Raw genomic sequence first — 21,591 nt, forward strand, 5'->3', positions numbered from 1 at the left:
CCACTAATGAAACAGCATACAATACAATACAATACAATACAATACAATACAATACAATACAATACAATAGCAGAGTTGGAAGGGACCTTGGAGGTCTTCTAGTCCAACCCCCTGCCTAGGCGGGAAGCCCTATATCGTTCCAGACAAAGGGTTATCCAACATCTTCTTAAAGACTTCCAGTGTTGGGGCATTCACAACCTCTGGAGGCAAATTCTGTTCCACTGATTAATTGTTCTCACTGTCAGGAAATTTCTCCTTAGTTCTAGGTTGCTTCTCTCCTTGATTAGTTTCCACCCATCGCTTCTTGACCTGCCTTCAGGTGCTTTGGAGAATAGTTTGATTCCCTTTTCTTTGGGGCAACCCCTGAGATATTGGAACACTGCTATCATGTCTCCCCTAGTCCTTCTTTCTATTAAACTAGACATACCCAGTTCCTGCAGTATATATAAAAAAAGGTTCACCAACATTTTATATTTGTGTATCATTACTTTCAATTGTATGTAAAAATCATAAAATATCTATCAAATGTATATAAATACTCTCTTGTTGATGTTGCACATAAGTAAATTGACCCAGACAATACACTGTTTATTAAGCAGTCCTTTATGTTTAAAGAAAAAAATGGACAAATAACATTTATATTAAAAAAAAATAAGCCAGTTTCTATTTTTTCCATCCTTCCCTTTGGCTGTAGGAAGAATTGAGGCGACGGGCCAGGTGGAAAGAGAGACTGACTCAGAGGCTGCAGCAACCCAATGATAGGTGGCAACTTCGCATGAAGTTCCTCCAGCAGGCACAGAGCTACATTGGCACGCCGTATGCCAAGAAATACCACCAGCCTGGAAGTAAGAACCATATTTTTAGGTATTTAGGTATTTATTGGGATTTATATGCCGCCCTTTTCCCTGAGGGGACTCAGGGCGGCTTACAACGACAAGGGAGGGGAGGTGCAAGGTCAAAAACAAAAACAATATGTGAACAACAGAAAAGTAATAAAAACCCAACTTTCATTCAACAGTCAAACACTCGGGCGGGTGATTAGAAACCTATCCCCAGGCCTGCTGGGAGAGCCAGATCTTGAGGGCTGCGCGGAAGGTCTGGATAGTGGTGAGGGTGCGGATCTCCATGGGGAGCTCGTTCCATAGGGTTGGAGCAGCAACAGAAAAGGCTCTCCTCCGCGTGGTCGCCAGTCGGTATTGACTGGCAGATGGAATTCGGAGGAGGCCCAGTCTGTGAGATCTAATTGGTCGATTTAGGGAGGTAATCGGCAGAAGGCGGTCTCTCAAGTACCCAGATCCACTACCATGGAGTGCTTTAAAGATGGTCATCAGTATCCTGAAGCGCACCCGGAGACCAACAGGTAGCCAGTGCAGCTCGCGGAGGACAGGTGTAACGTGGGCGAACCGTGGTGCGCCCACTATCACTCGCGCGGCTGCATTTTGGACTAACTGTAGTCGCCGGATGCACTTCAGGGGCAACCCCATGTAGAGCCCATTGCAGTATTCCAGTCTAGAGATCACCGGAGTCCACCGGAGTCCACAGTATTCCAGTCTAGAGATATTCCGGAGTCCACAAGCAAAAGATGATGGGCACAATTGGGTGGGCATCTCAATCTCCACCATTGGAGATGCGTCCGTCTTCATTGCCAAGGTGCAGGTAGCCCTGGACTTACAACTGTTCATTTAGCGACCATTCGGTTAACAACAGCACCAGAAAAAAAAGGGACTTATGACCATTTTTCATACCTACGACCGTTGCTGCATCCCCACGGCCAGGTGGACAGAAATTCAGGCGCTCGGCAAGCGGTTCCTATTTCAGGACCACACGATCCGCTTTGGCGACCTTCTGACAGTCCAACGGGGAAACCTCAGATTCGCTTAACGGCTGGGTGACCAACTTAACCAATGTGGAGATTCGCTTAACAAACATTAAGCAAGAACAGTCGGGGCAAAACTCGCTTGACCAATGTTTCATTTAGCAACGTAAACTCCGGGCTCCATTGTGGTCGTAACTCAAGGACTGTATCTTGCTATTTTTCTCCTTAGCTAGAGGATGAATAGAAGCAGTTCCTCGTTCCCTTGATTTTGTTCTTTGATCAATCACCCCAAAGCTGATGCCCACCAAATTAACGCCAAACTTTCTAAGACATGAGCTTTGGGACAGTTGGTTAAAAAAACCTAGAGCAGTGATAGAAAACCTTTTCGGCATGAGTGCCCATACCAGAACATGTGTGCATGCACATGCCTTTGCGCGCACCGGAGTGCCGGTCCCAGCTGGCCGGCATGCACATGCCTGTTTTTGGCCATTTTTAGACTGTTTTCAGGCCATTTTTCGGGGCTGTTTTCAGGCCGTTTTGGGCCCGACAAACTGCCTGAAAACAATTAATAACGGCCTGAAAATGCCCAAAAAACAGTCTGAAAATGGCCCCAAAATTGGTCTGAAAATGGCCAGAAAACGTTTTTTGAGTTGTTTTCAGGCTATTTTCAGGCCATTTTTAGACTTTCAGACCATTTTTGGACCATTTTCAGGCCATTTTTCTGCTCATACAGTCATCCTCCTTTGAAGGGGCATTAGGGGACACCAGTTGATATTGTGAGTCAGTTCTGTCTGGTTCCACTGTCCCTGCGCTATCTGGTCTTGTAGGTGGGCGCCCCCCTCCCCCCCCCGAACAGGCTGGCACCCGTGGCTACCGTCACCCGGTCTGGCATTCTGAAGAATTCACCCTTGGTTATCGCCGGGGACGTCCACCCGATCAGTGAGCGTGGAACTTCTGCCGGGAGGAGAACCCTGGCCTGGGAGCAGCTCCTGTGCCTTCGCTGGAACGGCAAGGGAACCACTGTAAGTCTCTGATGTAGAGATGGGCCCAAGGGATAATGCCAGTGGCTGAGACCATGGTGCCTAACCATCTAGACCACGTGGCTAAAGGCACCCTGTCTCCCTTGGATTACCTGGATGACTAATCGTCTTACCGAGCACTGTCTTTCCGGTGACAGGAAGACCTTACCTGCCGCTGAGTCTATCAGAGCCCCTAGGTGAATGAGCCTAGTGGAAGGGTAAAAAGTTGGCTTTTAACCGGATTCCCCGAGAAACGGTCCTCCCTCAGGATTGGCAAGGTGAAATCTATATCCAACAAACCACCTGAAAACAGCCCAAAAATGGCCTGAAAACTGCCTGAAAACATTTTTGGCTATTTTTTTTTCGGATCGTTTTCAGGCTGTTTTCGGGCACTTTAGCGTCTGCCAAGACCAACTGACAACGGTGCTTGTGCCCAAAGTGGGAGCTCTATGGGCCGGCTCTGGCACGCATACCAAAGGTTTGCCATCCCAGAACTAGAGGAGGGTGGGGGGAGCAAATTTCTCATCTCCCCCCCCCCTTTTGCTAAGAAGATGAACCACCGTGAACGGTTGATACAGGTGGTCCTCAATTTAGCACCACCACGGAGCCCAAAATGTCCATAGCCGAGCAAGGAGCAATTGAAAAGTGAATCAATTTTACGGCCGTTTCTTGGCCAGGGTTTGTTAAATGAATCACCGTGGTGATTGAGTGAATGAGCCTCGGTCCTTAAGCAAACCCATCTCCCCCCGCCCCCAATTGACTTTGCTTGTCAGAAGCCGCTAGGAAGTTTGCAAAGGATGATCCTGTTGGATGCCCCATCCACCTACGCAGGTGCATTGCCAAGCGCCCGGATTTTGATCACGTGACCTGAGGATGCTGGGAGGGTCTAAAGCAGGAGAAGCATTGATCGGTGCCGTTTTCACATCAAACGGTCGCTAAACAAATTGTCAGAAGCCGAGAACTAGCTGTGTTTTTAATCCTCGTCCTTGCAGGTCCCCCCAAAAATCCAAGGATAGTCTGACCTTTGGGATGGTACCAAATGTCCAAATTTCTGATGACCTCCCCCGCTCCCCTTTTAATTTTTGCATGTTCCAGGTCCTGAATACGAATCTCCCCTTTTCCTGGATTGTTGTGGGTTCGTCCGGAGAGCAGTACAAGATTTGGCAGACGATTTTGGCTTCTACATGGGCTCAGGCAACCAAGCCTATCAGTATGACACCCTTCCTCTGACGCTACCCAGCGAGGACCATTTGAAGCCGGGCGATCTTATCTTCATCTCGGGAGTTTACTTTGATCCACAACGTAAGTGTCTTCTGTGGGACTCACTTCCTTCCCTGCCCTCCCGTTCTCCCATCTGCGTCTCCTTTACAGAGGAATTCTCCCAAGGACACTGTTGTGGCTGGCCAGTGGAGCTGGCAGCAGACTCGGACAGCCAGGAGGTTTGGGAGGAAGATGGGCCAGTCCTGGAGTCTGGGGAAGTTCTGATGAGGGCTCTGTGTCGGAGGCAGAGAGAGGGCCAGGGCCCTCTGACAGTTATCAGCTGTCTTAGGAGTCGGATATCACTGGGACAGAAGAACAGTTGGAGCCTGTTCCCGATGTGTGCATGCGCAGAGCTGCCAGCAGAAGGGAACAGCTAAGGAACAGAGGTTGACTTGAGTGTAAAAGCACAGGTGGATGGTGAATGGCCCCTCCCATGGGGAATAAAGAGGAGCGAAAGGGGAGTGGAGTTTTCAGGAGACAATTACTTCGCTTAATTAGTGTGAAGATTTGTTTGTGACTCTCAGAGACTCCTTGCCAAGTTATTTTCTTGTACAGCAGTTGCGTTTGGAAGATATCGGCCTGGCAGCTCTCCAAGCCTGATAAGGTCTGTGGTTGTCAATTCACCCTGGAAAGACTGTTTGCCAGGATTTTGCTGGACGTGAATGAGAGGAATTCACCTTAGCGTAATAAAAAGGGCTTTTGTCGGGACAAGGAGTCTGCTGCGTGATTTGGTGAAGCCTAGCTGAAAACAGACACCTGGTTTGATTTGAGAGAAGGTTGGGGTATGGATTCACAGAAACCAGGACTTAGTTGGGGGCTTCCTCCAGATTTGAATCCTGATCTCTCCTTCAAAGAGGTTTTCAACTAAGATCTGGAGACAAAATGTGAGATAAATTAAGAAAACCCCCTTTGCCCCATCCAACCTCTTCTCAATCACCCCTGCATCTGCTAACAGCCTACATACCTACCTGCCCAGGTGTGTGTGTGTGGGGGGAGGTTCCTTGATTCTCTTTGAGCCTGAGTAGCTTTCTTGCAGACGTTTCATTACCAAACTAGGTAACCTCATCAGCGCTGGCCTGCTCAGGTGTTACTTTGCCCCCTTCTTTGCAGGGAAGAGGCAACCCCACGACATTGTCCATGTGGAAATCTGGTTGGGGGAAGGAGAACGCAGTCTGGGGGCCAGGAGGAAGCACGGCCGAGCCCAGGTCTTCGATTCCTACAGGTTCGTCTCCAGCTCTTACGGAGACATGAAATATCACTTCAAGTCCATCGAGACATGGCTGCAGGGGGTTTGTGTCAGGTAAGCATCTCTTAAGGAGACATCCGCCATCCGATCTCTCTGTAACTTTTCTTTTTATTTTTTTAAACGGGGAGGCTCCACATCCAGCCAGGTGGCCCCACCAGAGGATTATTGAGAACTAACTTTCAGATTTGATTTATTATTTAAATTTACATGCCGCCCGTCTCGCCTCGAGATAGCTGTCAACAGGGAGGATGGAGAACAGCTTACCCTCTATCATTTAAATAGGAGCCAGCCGTGAGCAGCAGCTGCCAAAAAAGCCAACACAGTTCTAGGCTGCATCAACAGAGGGATAGAATCAAGATCACGTTGATACCACTTTGTAAGGCCTTGGGAAGGCCACACTTGGAATACGGCATCCAGTTTTGGTCACCACGATGTAAAAAAAATGTGGAGACTCTGGAAAGAGTGCAGAGAAGAGCAACAAAGAGGATTAGGGGACTGGAGGCTAAAACATATGAAGAATGGTTGCTGGAACTGGGTATGTCTGATGAAAAGAAGGACCAGGGGAAACATGATAGCAGTCTTCCAATATCTCAGGGGCTGCCCCAAAGAAGATAGGGTCAAACTATTCTCCAAGGCACCTGAGTGTAGAACAAGAAGCAATGGGTGGAAACTAATCAAGGGGAGAAGCAACTTAGAACTAAGGAGGAATTTCCTGACAATGAGAACAGTTAAATCAGTGGAACAGAAGTTGCCTCCAGAAGTTACGAATGCTCCAACACTGGAGGTTTTTAAGATGATGTTGGATAACCATTTGTCTGAAGTGATGTACGGTTTCTTGCCTAAGCAGAGGGTTGGACAAGAAGACCTCCAAGGTCCCTTCCAACTCTGTTATTCTATTCTATTCCATGGCCTAATCCATCTTTTTTTCATCCCGGAGGTTCTCAAAACTGGTGGATTACCAAGACCAAAATTCCCAGCAAGGACCAAGCTGCCTGGGTAACTCTGGGAGTGGACACCCATAGATCTGGGCTCTTGTGACCAAGAAGGGAAATCTTACAGCAAGGAGTAGATGGATGATATATATATTTAAAGGCGGGTTCTTTTGTAAAATCTTCCATCCTTGGCCAAGCCAAACCTTAACTCATTGCAGACCCTTATACTAAAAAAAGCATTGAATTCACAGGCTTCAGAATAGAACTGAAAGAGCATACTTTTGTATGTGTGTCTCCCTGAGTGTGTGTGTATGTGGTTTTGTGTGTGTGTGTGTATATACAGACATATACCTTTAAAAGTCACTATTGTCATTCTTTTGGCATTCCCCCCCCCCCCCCGCCATGTAATTCTCCTCCGCTGGCGCCTCTGGGAATGTTTGACGCCCACCATTGTTCCTGGCAATTTGAGATGTGCCAGTCCTCGTCCCGCCTCCCTTCTTCGTCCAGCCTTCATCTGCAGCTTGAAATCCAAAGGTGTCATTACAATTTCAAAGGCCTCGCTTGAACAGCCATTTAGCACTTGCCACTCACAAAGGCAGCGGTGAATAATGATCTGGTTGGCCGGAGGCAGGCGGGTGAGATTCAGGCACCGAACACCTTAGAAGATCTGCAAACCATATTATCTATCTATCTATCTATCTATCTATCTATCTATCTATCTATCTATCTATCTATCTATCTAATCATCTATCTATCATCTATCTATCTATCTATCTACCTACCTACCTACCTACCCCCTCTCTCTGTCTGTCTGTCTGTCTGTCTGTCTATCTATCTATCTGTACATCTATCTATCTATCTATCATCTATCTATCTATCTATCATCTATCTATCATCTATCAATCTATCTATCTATCTAACTAATCATCTATCTATCATCTACCTACCTACCTACCTACCTACCTACCTACAGACAGACAGACAGACAGACAGACAGACACAGAGAGAGGGGGTAGGTGGGTAGGTAGGTAGGTAGGTAGGTAGGCCAATTATCTACACATATAGTTCTGTAAATAAAAGTAAAGCAAAATAACCAGGTGAAAAAGATGCCTGCGATGCCAGGGTCCCATACCTGTCTGAAAGGGGTTGTTTTACACACCCTGCCTACCCTCCTTAGGGGTTGATACCTCCCACTACAAGAATCCATGGCTCCTTCAGAAGCTGAGCATCCCGAGAGCCCTGGCTCTAGCTTTTGATTTCCCACAATGCCCCTGACAACCACAGAGTGTGGTGCATTGTGGGAAAGCCCGACAGACAGGCGGGAGACACACACCCCACAGGATTCGGGCGAGGGACTGGAGCAGCCAAAGGGAGAGAGCTAGAGAAGGACTTTGCTCTCTCCCAGCTGCTTCAAAGGGGAAGGTTCGCTCACCTCCACCTGGCCGGCCCCCGACTTCCCCTGCGGGAATTTCTCCCGGCACCAGCAACGGTTCCTAAGCAGCCGTTGCTAGGGAACAGGGCTCTTGTTGACAGCACCCAAGGCTGCCTGCACCCTCACCGGGAGGGGTAACACACGGCTGTCTGAATCTGGATGCTTGGAGACCCGGCCCAGGGGACAGGAGAGCATTTGCCGTGCTGGAAGCTCTGTCAAGTTTCATCATGACCGATCTGACAAACACGCCCTCTAAAGCTCTCCCCGAGCATGTAGGTCACGCCAAGCCAAGGTTAGACTTCGGTTACTTCTGTTTTTCTCCTGGCTTGGGGGTTCCAAACCACCTCGGGGTGGCAGTTGGTGCTTTCAAGAAATCCAAAGGGCTTGAACGGAATAACAGAGTAGGATGGGACCTTAGAGGTCTTCTAGTCCAACCCCTTGCTCAAGCAAGAGACCCTAGAGCTGTGATGGCGAACGAACGGCACATGTGCCAGAGGTGGCACGCCACAGCCCTCTCTGTGGGCACGCACATGCCGTCGCCATAGGCTCTTCGGGTTTCTGGCATCCATGTGCCGGCCACCTGGTTTTCACAGGCACCAGAGTGGCACAAAGACAGGCATGCGTGCGCCGGCCAGCTAATCTTCCAGTTTCCGATGCCCCGGTGTGCACAAAGACCAGCTGGCCGGTGTGTGCCGGAAACCCGAAGATCAGCTGGCTGGCACCCATATGTGCACCAGCCGGCTGGTTTTGGGGTTTCCAGCACTCAGGCGGACACACATGCATGCGTGTCCCAGTTTGGTCGATCGATGCCGAAAAGGTTTAGAGCATCCTGGACAAATCTCTTCTTTAAAAAAAAAATCTCCAGTGTTGGAGCATCTACAACTTCTGGAGGCAACTTCTGTTCCACTGATTAATTGTTCTCACTGTCAGGGAATTTCTCTTTATTTCTAGGTTGCTTCTCTCCTCGATGAGTTTCCACCCATTGCTTCTTGTCCTGCCCTCAGGTGCCTTGGAGAATAGCTTGACTCCCCCTTCTTTGTGACAGTCTCCCAAATACTGGAAGACTGCTATCATGTCAGCCCAAGTGCTTCCTCTGTTAGCCTAGACATACCCACCTCCTGCAATCTTTCATTGTATGTTTTAGCCTCCTGCCCCTTAAATATCTTTGCTGTTCTTTTCTGCATTCTTTCTAAGGTTCCCAACATCTTATTTTTGTATCATGGTGACCAAAACTGGATGCCGTATTCCAAGTGTGGCCTTAGTTAGTTTCCACCCATTGCTTCTTGTTCTATACTCAGGTCCCTTGGAGAATAGTTTGACTCCCTCTTCTTTGTGGCAACCCCTGAGATATTGGAAGAATGCTGTCATGTCTCCCCTAGTCCATCTTTTCATTCAACTAGACATACCCAGTTCCTGCAACTGTTCTTCATATATTTTAGTCTCCAGTCCCCTAATCCTCTTTGTTGCTCTTCTCTGCACTCTTTCTAGAGGCGTTATAAAGTGGTTAGGGTTAGGGTTTTGATTCTATCCCTCTGTTTATGCAGCCTAGAACTGTGTTGGCTTTTTTGGCAGCTGCTGCACACGGCTGGCTCATATTTAAATGGTTGTCCACTAGGACTCCAAGATCCCTCTCACAGTTACTGCTATTGAGCCAGGTACCTCACATTTCCTAGTTAAGTCAAAGATCACTTGACCTTGATTCTATCCCTCTGGTGAGGCAGCCTGACTGCATTGGCTTTTTTAGCAGCTGAAACAAACACACACACACATACACACACACGATGCAAACTCAGATTTAAACTCAAATTTGAACTCTTATCTATTGAATATCTATTAAAGCAGACCAGCATCGATGTAGGGCTGTAACTTAAGATGATGAAATGGGGATGAGTCATCAGAGGTATTGCCGCTTTAAGAAGCTGAGTTATTGCCACTTTAAGAAGCTGTCTATATAAGAGAGGCCATGTGAGGGCGCCTCTCTCTCCTCGTGTCTCTCTCTCCTCCTGTTCTATCGGCATTGTAGTTCTCCTTGTAGAGTTGAGGATTACTTGCTTGCTTGACATTTGCCTAACACCAGAGGTAAAATGCTACCAGATCAGGCTGGTTCACCCGAACCGGTAGTAAAAAAATGCTACTGGTTCGCAGAACCATAGTAAAAATACTTTAAAAAGTATTTTAAAAATTCCGACGATCGCACGTCGCACAGCCAAAAACTAGGGGTGGGGGGTTGTTTTTGCTCCCAGCAGGCTTCGGGGCTGGGGGTCCTGAGAAAGAAAGAAGGGAAGGAAGGAAGGAAGGAAGGAAGGAAGGAAGGAAGGAAGGAAAAAAGAGAGGGAGAGGGGGAGGGAGGGAAAAAGGAGAGGAAGGAAGGACTACAAACCTGACACTAGATGCAGCTTCAGAGAATAAACCAGAGTTGGAAGGGACCTAGAGGTCATCTAGTCCAACCCTGCTCCAGCAGGACATTGTTAAAGTGAGTTTTTCTCTCTTTTGGTCCACCAGTTACATGACTAAATAGTCACATGACCCCCACCGAGCCATGCCCACCAAACCACGCCCACAGAACCGGTAGTAAAAAAATAGATTTCACCACTGCCTAACGCATGTATGTGTGCATATATGTCTTGTATATAAACCACAGTTTGAAAGACCAAACCTCTGTGTACTGTATTTCGCTCCTGGGTTGCCTCAAAATAGTAGTCAAGCTGTGCGCACTCTGACAATCTTGAATTAAATACCGGTTCCCGTTGCTTCCTCTCCCCTCCCCCCCCGCAGCCATTGTCCAGAACACAAATGGACTTCAGTGAGGGACGATGTGGAGAAAAATTCTATTTTCTACCCGCCGAGCGAGCAAGATGAACCGGCAGAAGAGGAGGCCAGCCCTTCCCAAAGCCAGCCTCCCTCGCGACCTGCAGAGGCAGAAACGCCGGTCAGGATGGCATCCGTCGCCAGATCTCTCAGCACCTGCGGACCAAGCGGTAGCGAGCAGGTGGGGGCCCAGGATCTTCAGGTGTGCTCCAGGTTGGGCTCGGAGCTCCCTAAGATAACCTTGGGGGCAAAGGATGGAGGTGTAGAATCTGGCCAAGGTCGGGAGGAAGCCCCGAGCGCCAACGAAGCAGGCGGTGAGGCTGTGGCAGGAGGAGAGCAGGCCCAGAGAGAAGGGGGCGAGGCAGACCGCGTGAAGACTCTCCCAGAAGATCAAGGCCGGGACGCTCCAGACTCAATCAGCGACTTGGCCCAGACTTCCGGTTGCAAGGTAAAGTCCAGCGGGGTCTTAATGGGCCACGTCGGAAAGTGGAAAAAGGAGCCGAAGTCCACAACTCAAGGCGTTCTGTGCCCTGATGGATCTCCACCACTAGCCTCAGGTGAATCAGACAGCCTTCCTCCCAGTTAGGAGAAGACGTGGCTTGGCTTGTGGGGTCTCCTGCCCACGGAATCCCAGATATCCTCTGAGAAATAGACACGTGTTCCCTTCCCTCCAAGTTGTTGCTTTCTCATTTCCCACAATGCCCTAGAGTAATCCAATGTGTGACATTCTGAGAAAATTAAGAGGGGGAAGCTTCTAAGGAAGGAAGCCTCAATGAAGACAGTGTTGTGTCCCCCCCCCCTCCAGAGGCCAGAGTCGGACAGTGAAGAGGTTGGGGAGGAGCATGGGCCAGTCCTGGAGGCTGGGGAAGGCTCGGACGAGGGCTCTGTATCAGAGGCAGAGATGGGGCCAGAGCCGTATGCCAGTTATCAGCTACCTTCAGAGTCAGACATCAGTGAGGCAGAGGAACAGCTGGAGCCTGTTCCCAATGTGCGCATGAGCAGAGCTGCCAGAAGAAAAGAACAACTCAGAAATCAGGGTAGACTTGGGAGTAAAGTCACAGGTGGAAGGTGATTGGCCCCTCCCAGAGGAAATAAAAGAGGAGCGTTAGGGGAGTGGGCTTTTGCAGGGAACAATTTGTCCGTTCGGTCGTTAGATTCGTTTCAGGAGTGTGAAGATCTGCCCATGAATCTCAAATCCCCTTGCTGCATATCGGAATACTGCACAGATGGTCTCCCAACCCTCCCCATGCCTTTGCAATCTGGTGGTGCCAGCCACTCAACAATCCTGCTGGGTGCCTTATTCCCTTTGAAAACACTCTGAGGTGGGGGCGGAAAACCTTTCAACTTCATGCAAAACTCACCGTTGTCTCCCTGCTGTTCTCGGCTTAGCCGCCTCCATAAATCAATGCGGTATTTTGAACGCCACCGTTTGTCCCGCTGGAGGATTTTTGAGTACAATAAACATGGCAGCTGTAAGGAATAGGGAAAGTATAAGGCAAATAACATTTTATTTGTATCAACTCTTCTTAGAGTTGATTTCAGTGGTAAGATACATTTTTTTTACTACCGGTTCTGTGGGTGTGGCTTGGTGGGCATGGCATGGCTTAAAGTGCGTGGCTTGGTGGGCGTGGCAGAGGAAGGATACTGCAAAATCTCCATTCCCTCCCCACTCCAGGGGAAGGATAACTGCAAAATCCACATTCCCTCCCCACTCCAGGGGAAGGATTCTGCAAAATCCCCATTCCCTCCCGATCAGCTGGGAGTCAGGAGACAGAGAATAGATAGGGGCATGGCCAGCCGGTGGTGGTATTTACCTTTTCTCCGAACTACTCAAAATTTCTGCTACTGGTTCTCCAGAACTAGTCAGAACCTGCTGAATCCCACCTCTGTTCAATAGGCCAAAAATGCCCGTATTTTCACCCGCTTTTAGTGGGTGGTGGAAATAGGTGCGTCTTATTCTCCGAAAAATACCTCTGGTTGATTTATAGAAATACCTAGTCCACTGGACAGTTTCTTTAAATTTAAATTTAAGGCCAGCCCCAATCATTTCACGTGAAGAGGGTCTACAGGTAGTCCTTGACTTACAACGGTTCACTTAGTCCATGTTACAACGGCGCTTGAAAAAAAGCCACTTACGATGTTTTTTTCACGCTTTTGACCGCTGCAGCAACCCAATTTGGTCGTATGATCAAAATTCAGAACCAGCTGGGCAACCGGTTCACATTTATGACCGTTGCCATATCCCTGGGTCGCGGGATGGCCCTTTTTGCGACCTTTTGACAAGTAGACTCCATGGGGAAATGGGGTTCCATTAACAACCTTGCTATTAACTTACCCACTGCAGCGATCTCCTTAACGACGGCTGCAAGAAAGGTAATAAAAACGGGGCAAAACTCACTGAACAAATGCCTCGCTTAACAACACAAACGTTGGGACGCCACTGTCATCGTAAGTCGAGGATTTGCCTTTTTTTGAAAAGCATTTGATTCGGCAGGCAGCTAAACCAGAGGGTGCCCATCTCTTCTCTCGCAAGCATGTGGTTAAAGGATGAAATCATCCAGGCGAATCTCATAAAAAGAAGAAATTAGGGGAAGGAAAGACCGATAAAACCTTGGCTCCCTTAGCAGGCAATTTGGCTGGAGGCAAAACTCAGTTGCATAAATAAGAGCAAATTAAGTGGAAGAGGAAGGTTAAAACACACAAATATTTGTATGCTACCAAAAATATGAGCTAGTAGAGGTAGGGGAATATCCTGTGATTTTTGTTTTGCTGGCATTGCCAATTGTTAATTGTGGCAGCTCTAACAATAAATTTGAGATGGCAAAAGCAGACGTAGCTACGGAGCAGTGCTGACTTTTGAATGAAGGGGTGGGACTTGAATGAAGGGGTGGGACTTCAAAATATCTGGCAACGAATAGATATCTGGAGTAGCAACCAATCCCCAATTTTCTCCTTATTTCTGATCAGGTCTACACTTCATGCTCCAACACTGGAAGTTTTTAAGATAGCCATTTGTCTGAAGTGGTGTAGCGTTTCCTGCCTGAGCAGGGGGTTGGACTAGAAGACCTCCAAGGTCCCTTCCAACTGTTGTTCTGCTCTGCTCTAGTCTGCTCTGTTCTCTCAGATTCTATTCTATTCTATTTTATATTCTATTCTATTTATCCTATATTCTATTATATTCAGTTCTATTTTATTCTGCATTCTATTCTATTCTGCATTCTAATCTGATCTGATCTAATTCTATTCTGCATTCTATTCTATTCTACTCTATTCTTACTTAATATTAAATTAGATAAGATTAATCAGATACATTTAAATACTTACATAGTTTGTAGCCAATTTCTTAAAATCTCTTTGGAGATGCTTGACTACAACTCTACTCTACTCTACTCTACTCTACTCTACTCTACTCTACTCTACTCTACTCTACTCTACTCTACTCTACTCTACTCTACTCTACTCTACTCTATTTTTCAGTGCATTTCCTGGTTCCCATTTACGCCCACCTTTGAGCCCAAAATTTCTGTTTGCTAAATGAAACAATTGTTAAGTGAATTTTGCCCCATTTTACGACCTTTCTCACCATTCTTTGGCGAACCGCTAAAGTTGTTAAGTTAGCGACGAAGTTATTAACTGAATCTTGCTTTCCCTCATTGACTTTTGTTTGTCAGAAGGTCGGATCCCATGACCCCGGGACACTATGACCGTCATAAATATGAGTTTGGCTGCCAAGCATCAGATTTGTGATCATGGTGACCATGGGGATGCTGCGATGGGCGTTAAGTGTCGAAAATGGTCATAAATCACTTTTTTCGTTGTCACTTTGAACACTTACCGAACTGTTGTAAGTCGAGGACTTCCTATAAAATAAATTCAACTCACCTTTTTTTAATTATTAAGGCAAGCTCCATAACCTGCCAGGCCCTGAAAACAAAGAATGAAATTCTCACCCTCAATTCTTCTACATCTTTTGTGCCTCTTCTCCTGGGATGCTCATCTGCCAAAATAACAATTTTGAAAAATAAAATGAACCAATCAAAAGCTTACTTACTTTGGAAGGGGGTTGATTATCCTTAAAAACCACCCAGAGATGCCCTTTGGAGCCCATTCAAAGGTTAAACGCTCCTCTTTATCCCTTGCGTGATAGTTAAAGTTTCTTCACTATTTGGTACCTTCCAGCGTAAATCCACTTTTCCACCAGCCTCTCACAAAATGCATTTCACTCTTTTCCTAGGAGTTGGAGAGTTGCTCGATTTTCCCCCGGATAGCCGAGACGACGGGCAGAATCAGCGAGCATTTTAGCCTTCTTAAACAGGGGGGAAATCCAGCTTTCCCGAACCTCAGACAATCTAAAAACGCACACTGAAATAGCCGAAGAAGCAATATTAGATTAAATAAAATGAAGGCGCATGTTTATACAGAGGGGTGGAATTGAAAATTTTCAGCAATCGCTTCTCTGCCCGGTTGCTGGGTGGGCATGGCCATGGGGGCATGGCCTAGCTGGCTTCCTACACCACGACCGGGGGGGGGGGGAGATCCGGAGCCTGGGGAAGGTGAAAAGCCCCCCCCCCCTCAGGCTCCAGAGGCCCTCTGGAGGAGGCTGGAAACAGGCCCGGTTTTGGACTACTTATAGTAGGCCCATTTTTTGCCCTCCCAAAGCCTCCGCGCAGGTCCTGCACTTACCTCGCATCCAAAATGGGCCGTGGGGAGACCCCTGGGAGGGGTGGAGTGGGATGGGCAGGGCCAGCCAGTCCTTGCAACTACTGGTTCGGCGAACCAGATGTAAAATTAACATCTGGTTCACCCGAAATGGTCTCAAACGGCTGAATCCCATCCCTGTTTATACATTTAAATACCCGCAGAGTTGGTAGCCAACGGACTACATCAGTTCCACAACAATCTCTTTTGGATACTGTATCCTTCTTGACATTCACGTCCAGGGAGGAAAGAACACCGCCAGAAAAATATAATTTTTATTCATTCCACAACGCCCCTGGAAGAGGGCGTCGACGCTTCTGCTCAGCTGTCAGAATTCGATCTCTGCCAGTATATAGCTAAGTTTTAAAAATCAATTTCTGTCCATGAATGTCGGCCACGCTGGTTTTTCAAAAAAAAAAAAAAAGCTTCTCTCCGTCAAAGCAACTATTTGTCCAAAACCCCGTCCAAGCCATGTGCGAGTCACGACTTCGAATGGTGAACAGCGACACTCTTCCATCAAAAGAGAGGCAGATCTTAGAAAGCGGGTCAAACTGACATCAAAAGTGGCTGTTTCTTTTGACACCAGAGGCCACATTTCACAGTTTAAAAAGAATCAAATCGGTACTTGGATTCTGGCAAAATTGAAAGAAATAGTTGGGAGATTACGTTGGTAACCAAACAACACAAAAACCTCAACTCTTCTGCTTTACAAATTCAGGATCCGGAGACGGTTTTTCCTGGTGCCACCCAAACCTATTTGCGTTAGGCTATCGAATCTGAAAAGGGACGCGGTGGCTCAGTAGCTAAGATGCTGAGCTTGTTGATCAGAAAGGTCATCAGTTCAGTGGTTTGAATCCCTAGCGCCACGTAACGGAGTGAGCTCCTGTGACTTGCCCCAGCTTCTGCCAACCTAGCAGTTCGAAAGCACGTAAAAAATACAAGTAGAAAAGTAGGAACCACCTTTGGTGGGAAGATAACAGCGTTCCATGCACCTTCCCCGTTGAGTCATGCCGGCCACATGACCACGGAGACGTCTTCGGACAGCGCTGACTCTTCGGCTCAGAAACAGAGATGAGCACCGCCCCCTAGAGTCGGGAACGAGTAGAACATATGTGCGAGGGGAACCTTCACCTTTACCTATCGAATCCGAAGGCTTCCCTCCTGGCAAACCTCTGCTTCACCTGCTCAGCTACCTGAGCCCCTGCTCTGTAGCTGTTGGCCAACTGACCCGGAGTGTCGAAGCATGACATCACAGCCTCTCCATTGTGACCTGGGCGTAAGTCAGCTTCCAGCAGTATGGCTTCAGAGCAGGAAGTACTTTCGACACCGACTCGCTGGGAACCAAGGGTCTACAAGAAGAAACTCCTTAGCTTCCCGCCCCGTTTGACTCTCCGAAGACCTCTGTGCTTCTCAGGTGCCCCTCTCTTAACTAGGCGGGAAAGAGGTTGCGGGCGCACGGGGCTAAGTGTGCAAAACTCAGACGAGGGAGTTAGGGAAAGCCAGGGACGGGGGACTTGGGGGGGGGACTGTTAACACTTGGAGGGATGTCTGTCCCAAGATTACCTGGGGAATGACAGACAACAAGGTGCCCGTCGTGCCAAGGGACAACCAGAAGAGGGATCCAGGGTGGCTATAGAGCCCTTATCTCCGGACGGTTGTAAAGCCCATCGAGAGGGAAGACTGTGGACGATACCGAACTGCACTTCCCAAAAACTACTTGGTATGACGAATTCCGGAGAGGCCGTACATTTTAACTAATTTTGTTCCGTCCAATCAAGTCACTTGGATGAGCAACCCAACGTGTCCGATTCACCAAGTTTGGTTCAGTTGCCAGGATCCAACTTTTTAGATGCCTTTGGCCTTCATCGACATCTCACCTTTTTCTCATTTGTGGCTGCCCGTCGCCCGCAGCGGCATACCTGAGATCTAACTGTCCCCCACCCCTTATCTCAGCGTCTGTCCTTCGCGCCTTTCCCAGAGGATCACGGATTTTAGAATCCCGTTCCAGATTCCCTCCATCGTAGATGCCGCTGTCGAGCTGGTTCCTCTCGGCTGCAACCGGGAGGGAAACCCAGATTGAAATCTGGGTGCGAGCCATGTCCCGCACCCCACCCCTGTTACTGATCGAGGCTGATCTGGCTTTTAGGATGGATGAGCGAAAGACCGCTGGATGGCAATGAAAGAGCAGCTGCCTTACGCTTAGGCTTCCGTTGGTTCCCATACTACAACGAAGCAGGTGAGGTCTACCGGCCGACGAAGTTGCCCAAAAGACGCCCAGGACAGAGTCATCCAAGGGTTCAAAGCAGCACAACCCATCAGCAAGGAGGTGAGGGTGATTATTATTATTATTTTTTTGAGCAAATAGGGCACGTAGACTAAAGGAGTGGCAACGATTGCAAACTAACCTACCGTATTTTTCGGACTATAAGACGCACCAGAGTATAAGGCGCATCATGATTTTGAAGAGGCAATTTTTATAAAAAAAGGTTTTGCCCTCTGCAGGCCTCCCAAACCCTCTACATGCCTCGTTTTTTAAAAAAGGGGGGAGCATGCAGATCTTTGGGAGGCTTGTAGAGTACTCCTGGGGCTGGGGAGGAGGGGCAAAAACGAGGAAAAAATGACCCGTTTTTTGCAAAAATGGCCTGTTCTTTGAGAAACAAAATAGCATGCAGGGGCTTTGGGATGCTTGCAGAATGCTCCTGGGGCCTTGGGGGGGGGCAAAATGCCCGTTTTCCCCCTCTTTTTTGCCCTCCCCAGCCCTCAGGAGCACTTTGCAAGCCTCCAAACCCTCTGCACTTCCCTTTTTGTGAAAGGGACGGAGTTTCAGGATTTTCACCCTCTTTTTTTTTGAGAGGAAAATGTGCGTCTCATACTCCGAAAAATACGGTAGTTAATGTGAGCTGATCACACCAGCGTGTTTGGGGAGTAGATCCAGAAAAGGGAACTGGGTAAGCTGGAGTGAATCCACGGATCGAAAGGCAGCACAGCTAGTCCACGCCTTAACGACACTTCATTTACACCAGGGGTAACGAGCTCCCTGTTGAGATCCGGACCCCTACTACCCTCCCGGCCTTCCGCAAAGCCACCAAGTCCTGGCTGTTCCAGCAGGCTGGGGGGGGGGGGGGGGGCTGAGAAGCATTTACCTCCACAGAAATTGTGAATGTTGGTTTTGTTTTTAATATGTTGTCTTTGTCTTGTTTTCCCCCTTTCCCTTGTCTTTTGTGAGCCACCCGGAGTCCTCCGGCAGTGGGCAGCATACAAGACAAATAAATAAATAAATAAATAAATAAATAAATAAATAAATAAATAAATAAATAAATAAATAAATAAATAAATAAATAAATAAATATTTGGTGCCCATTGGGAAAGATTGGGAGCAGCCTATCTACAAGAGAAAAAGACCTCCAGCTCCAGGGTGATGGGATTGAGACATGATACCCCCCCCCCGCCGACTTGTATTTGCAATGTCCCAGGGTCACTTTAGCGACCCCAGTGATCCCTTTAGCGACCTTCTGACAAGCAAAGTCAAACGGGGGAGGCAGATTCACTGAACAACCAGGTTCCTGACTTAACAACTGCAGTGATTCACTTCAACTACTGGTCAAAAAGGGTCATAACCCACTTAACCACTGTCTCACTTAGCAAACACACATTTTGGGCACAATGGTCATCATAAATTGAGGGCTACCTGTGAGCAAGGTTCCTTCCTTCTCTTTGTTATTTCCAGCTTTTCCCCAACCGGTAAGATTTTTGGGAGGTGCACTGTGTGAAAGCTAGAGAAATCTAGCTGCTCAGGGAAAAAACAACATATTAGCTTGAAGGTCTAGATTTCAAAGGGCAGGGAAGGTTTCATCTTCCGGTCCAGTATCTGTGCCCTCAAAACACAAAGGTATTGCTATGTAGATGTTATAACCGGAAGCTCCTCTCAAAATCACGGCAGCGACCGGCCACAGGGAGCCGCAGCAGAGGGATAAAAGAGCCACATGCGGCTCCAGAGCCACACAGGTTGCTGACCCCTGGACTAGACTAGAGGATCTCTCGGTAGACGATCTCGTCGATAGACATCAGGAGGTCTCCCTTGTGGATGCAGGCGAGGATGGACCGCAGAGATTGCACCTTGAAGCGCCTGTCCGCTATAGGCCTGTTGAGCCTCTTTAAGTCCAGAATGGCTCTCCACCCTCCCGAGCCCTTGGGAACCAGGAACAGGATGGAGTAGAACCCAGATCCCTCATGGCTCTGTGGCTCTGATGTCCCTCAAGTGACGAGTCTCTGCCTCCACAAGCCCTTTCTTGGGGGAATATTTTCGGAGCGGGACACCGGATAAAGTGAATCTCAGTTCTAGGATTCTCTGACGGGTTGTCTTCCCGTTCAACCGGCGCACAGGAAACCAAGGAAGCCCCCTAACCTCCTCTCTCTTCGACAGACCACAAGGCCGTAGAAAACAGGAAGCAGAAGTACAGAGCGCTTTTTCCAAACCAGACCCTGAAGCCGTGGAAAACATACAAGCAAAGCGGTAGGAATTCAGCGCATCCATCCCACCCTCCTTTCCCATCCCATTCCAATAGAGGAGGAGGCTCCCCGCATTTCTGCAGTCTGACACCAATGTGGCTTTAGGGAGGGAAAGAGCTGCTTGAATTTCTCCCCCCCCCCCATATTTTTATTTTTCCCTTTCAAATTCATTCACAAATGCACATTCTTATCATTGCTATTTAAACCTTTGTCTAGTCATTCCTCTCTATAATTATTTTCACAAATACATAGAATACATTTTGGGTCACTTTCTTGCCACCCTGTGCCTCCATCTTATTTTGCAACAATACTTGCTCCTTCTGTCTTCTCAACCTCTCTTCTCTGCCTTCTTCTTTCCTCCTCTCCTTCCTCCCTTCTTCTTCCTCTCTCTTTCCCCCACTCCTCTCTTCTCCTCCTTCTTGACCTCTCTCCTACTCTTAATTCCCCTCCCGTACTTCCTCTGTTTTTACCCTTTCTTCCTTTCCCTCCCCATCCTTCCTCCTTTCTTCTTCCCCTCTCTTTCCCCACTCCTCCCCTCTTCTCCTCCTTCTTGACCTCTCTCCTACTCTTACTGCCCCTCCCATACTTCCTCTGCTTTTACCCTTTCTTCCTTTCCCTCATCCTTCCTCCTTTCTTCTTCCCCTCTCTTTCCCCACTCCTCCTCTCTTCTCCTCCTTCTTACCCTCTCTCCTACTCTTACTGCCCCTCCCTTACTTCCTCTGCTTCACCCTTTCTTCCTTTCCCTCCTCATCCTTCCTCCTTTCTTCTTCCTCTCTCTTTTCCCACTCCTCCTCTCTCCTCCTCCGAGGTCGGTAAAACGGGGACCTAGATTGTTGGGGGCAATGGGACTGACTCTGAAAACCGCTTAGAGGGGGCCGTAAAGAACTGAGAAGCGATATATAAGTCTAAGGGCGATTGCTATTTCTCCAAAAAAAGCCAGCTTTCCCCAACCATCCCCTCTTAAACCTGCCTATCCCACTTCCCATGGCCTAGCTGGGCCCAAGAGAATTTACACCCCCCTCCTCCTTATTCCAGGAGTTCCCAGAGTCGCAGAAGGGAGGATCACCTATGCATTCAGATCAAAGAAGCCCAGAACCATCCTGAATGCAGCGCTCCGAATGAGTCACCTGGAAGAGAGAAGAAATGAAGAAGGCCCACGATCGGGGCCGTTCTTTTACATCGGCGGAGCAAATGGGGTCGATATGTAAGGAGAAAACCTTTGGTAGCCCCAGCCCTTGAGTGAGGGATGCTACATCAGGGAGGGAGTTGCCCTAGGTCAGCAGTCACCAACCGGTGGTCCGGGAGAAAATTGTGGGGGTCTGCAGAAAAAAATTATTGGCATTTTTTATATTGCACTAAATCAGGGGGTCCCTGGGATGGATACGTGCAATGAACGCTTGTGTTGCTGTAGAGAGTCTCCCCCTTCGGGGTCTTTTTGTGGGGGTTGGAGGGGGGCAGAAATTCCGACTTGGGGTCTGCTTCAGCCTCATGGTGGGGGGCTTTGGGCGAAGGCTGGAGGGAAGAGCCTCTGGTGGAGAAGAGCCAGAGGGCCTTGTACCAGTGTGGCTGCATCATGGCCTGGAACTGGCTGACCATCTCAGCCCGCTGAGCCTCCAGGCGCTGATACTTGGCCTTGCACTCCCGCAGGTCTTCCCTCTGCTTGGAAAGCCTATGCTCCTAGTCCTCAGTGACGTTCTTCTGCTGAGCCTCCTTCTTGGCCAGATCCAATTTTAACTGAGTTGTTTTGCCCACTCTTTCTCCTGGTGGCTGCTTAGCTCCAGCAACTGCTTCCTGTTGGGGCCCTAAGGAGCCTGGGGTGGGGAGGGGAGGAGTGACGAGTAGAGGCTGGCGAGACGCCCCTCAACATGAAT

The 21,591-nt window shown here is 48.4% G+C and overlaps 1 protein-coding gene across 2 annotated transcripts in view; it reads left to right on the forward strand.

Annotated features, from left to right (window-relative positions):
* The first annotated feature begins 424 nt into the window (after positions 1-424).
* TTLL10 (tubulin tyrosine ligase like 10) overlaps positions 425-21,591 on the forward strand; it is a 41,909-nt gene continuing 20,742 nt past the window's right edge. Inside the window, exons 1-6 of one of the 2 annotated variants that reach the window (XM_087701817.1) lie at positions 425-845; positions 3,931-4,137; positions 5,206-5,395; positions 10,481-11,070; positions 19,635-19,724; positions 20,756-20,924. In XM_087701817.1, coding sequence (XP_087557943.1) covers positions 776-845; positions 3,931-4,137; positions 5,206-5,395; positions 10,481-11,070; positions 19,635-19,724; positions 20,756-20,924 — 1,316 coding nt within the window. In that variant the 5' untranslated portion in view covers positions 425-775. Of the gene's footprint in view, positions 846-3,930; positions 4,138-5,205; positions 5,396-7,858; positions 7,998-10,480; positions 11,071-19,634; positions 19,725-20,755; positions 20,925-21,591 lie in introns of those variants that run through there. The other variant, XM_087701818.1, reaches the window with a different exon arrangement.

This window comes from Thamnophis sirtalis, unplaced genomic scaffold (genome assembly GCF_051295495.1).
Source record: "Thamnophis sirtalis isolate CommonGarterSnake01/CBP01778 unplaced genomic scaffold, rThaSir2_p1.2 scaffold_15, whole genome shotgun sequence".
NCBI lineage: Eukaryota > Metazoa > Chordata > Lepidosauria > Squamata > Natricidae > Thamnophis > Thamnophis sirtalis.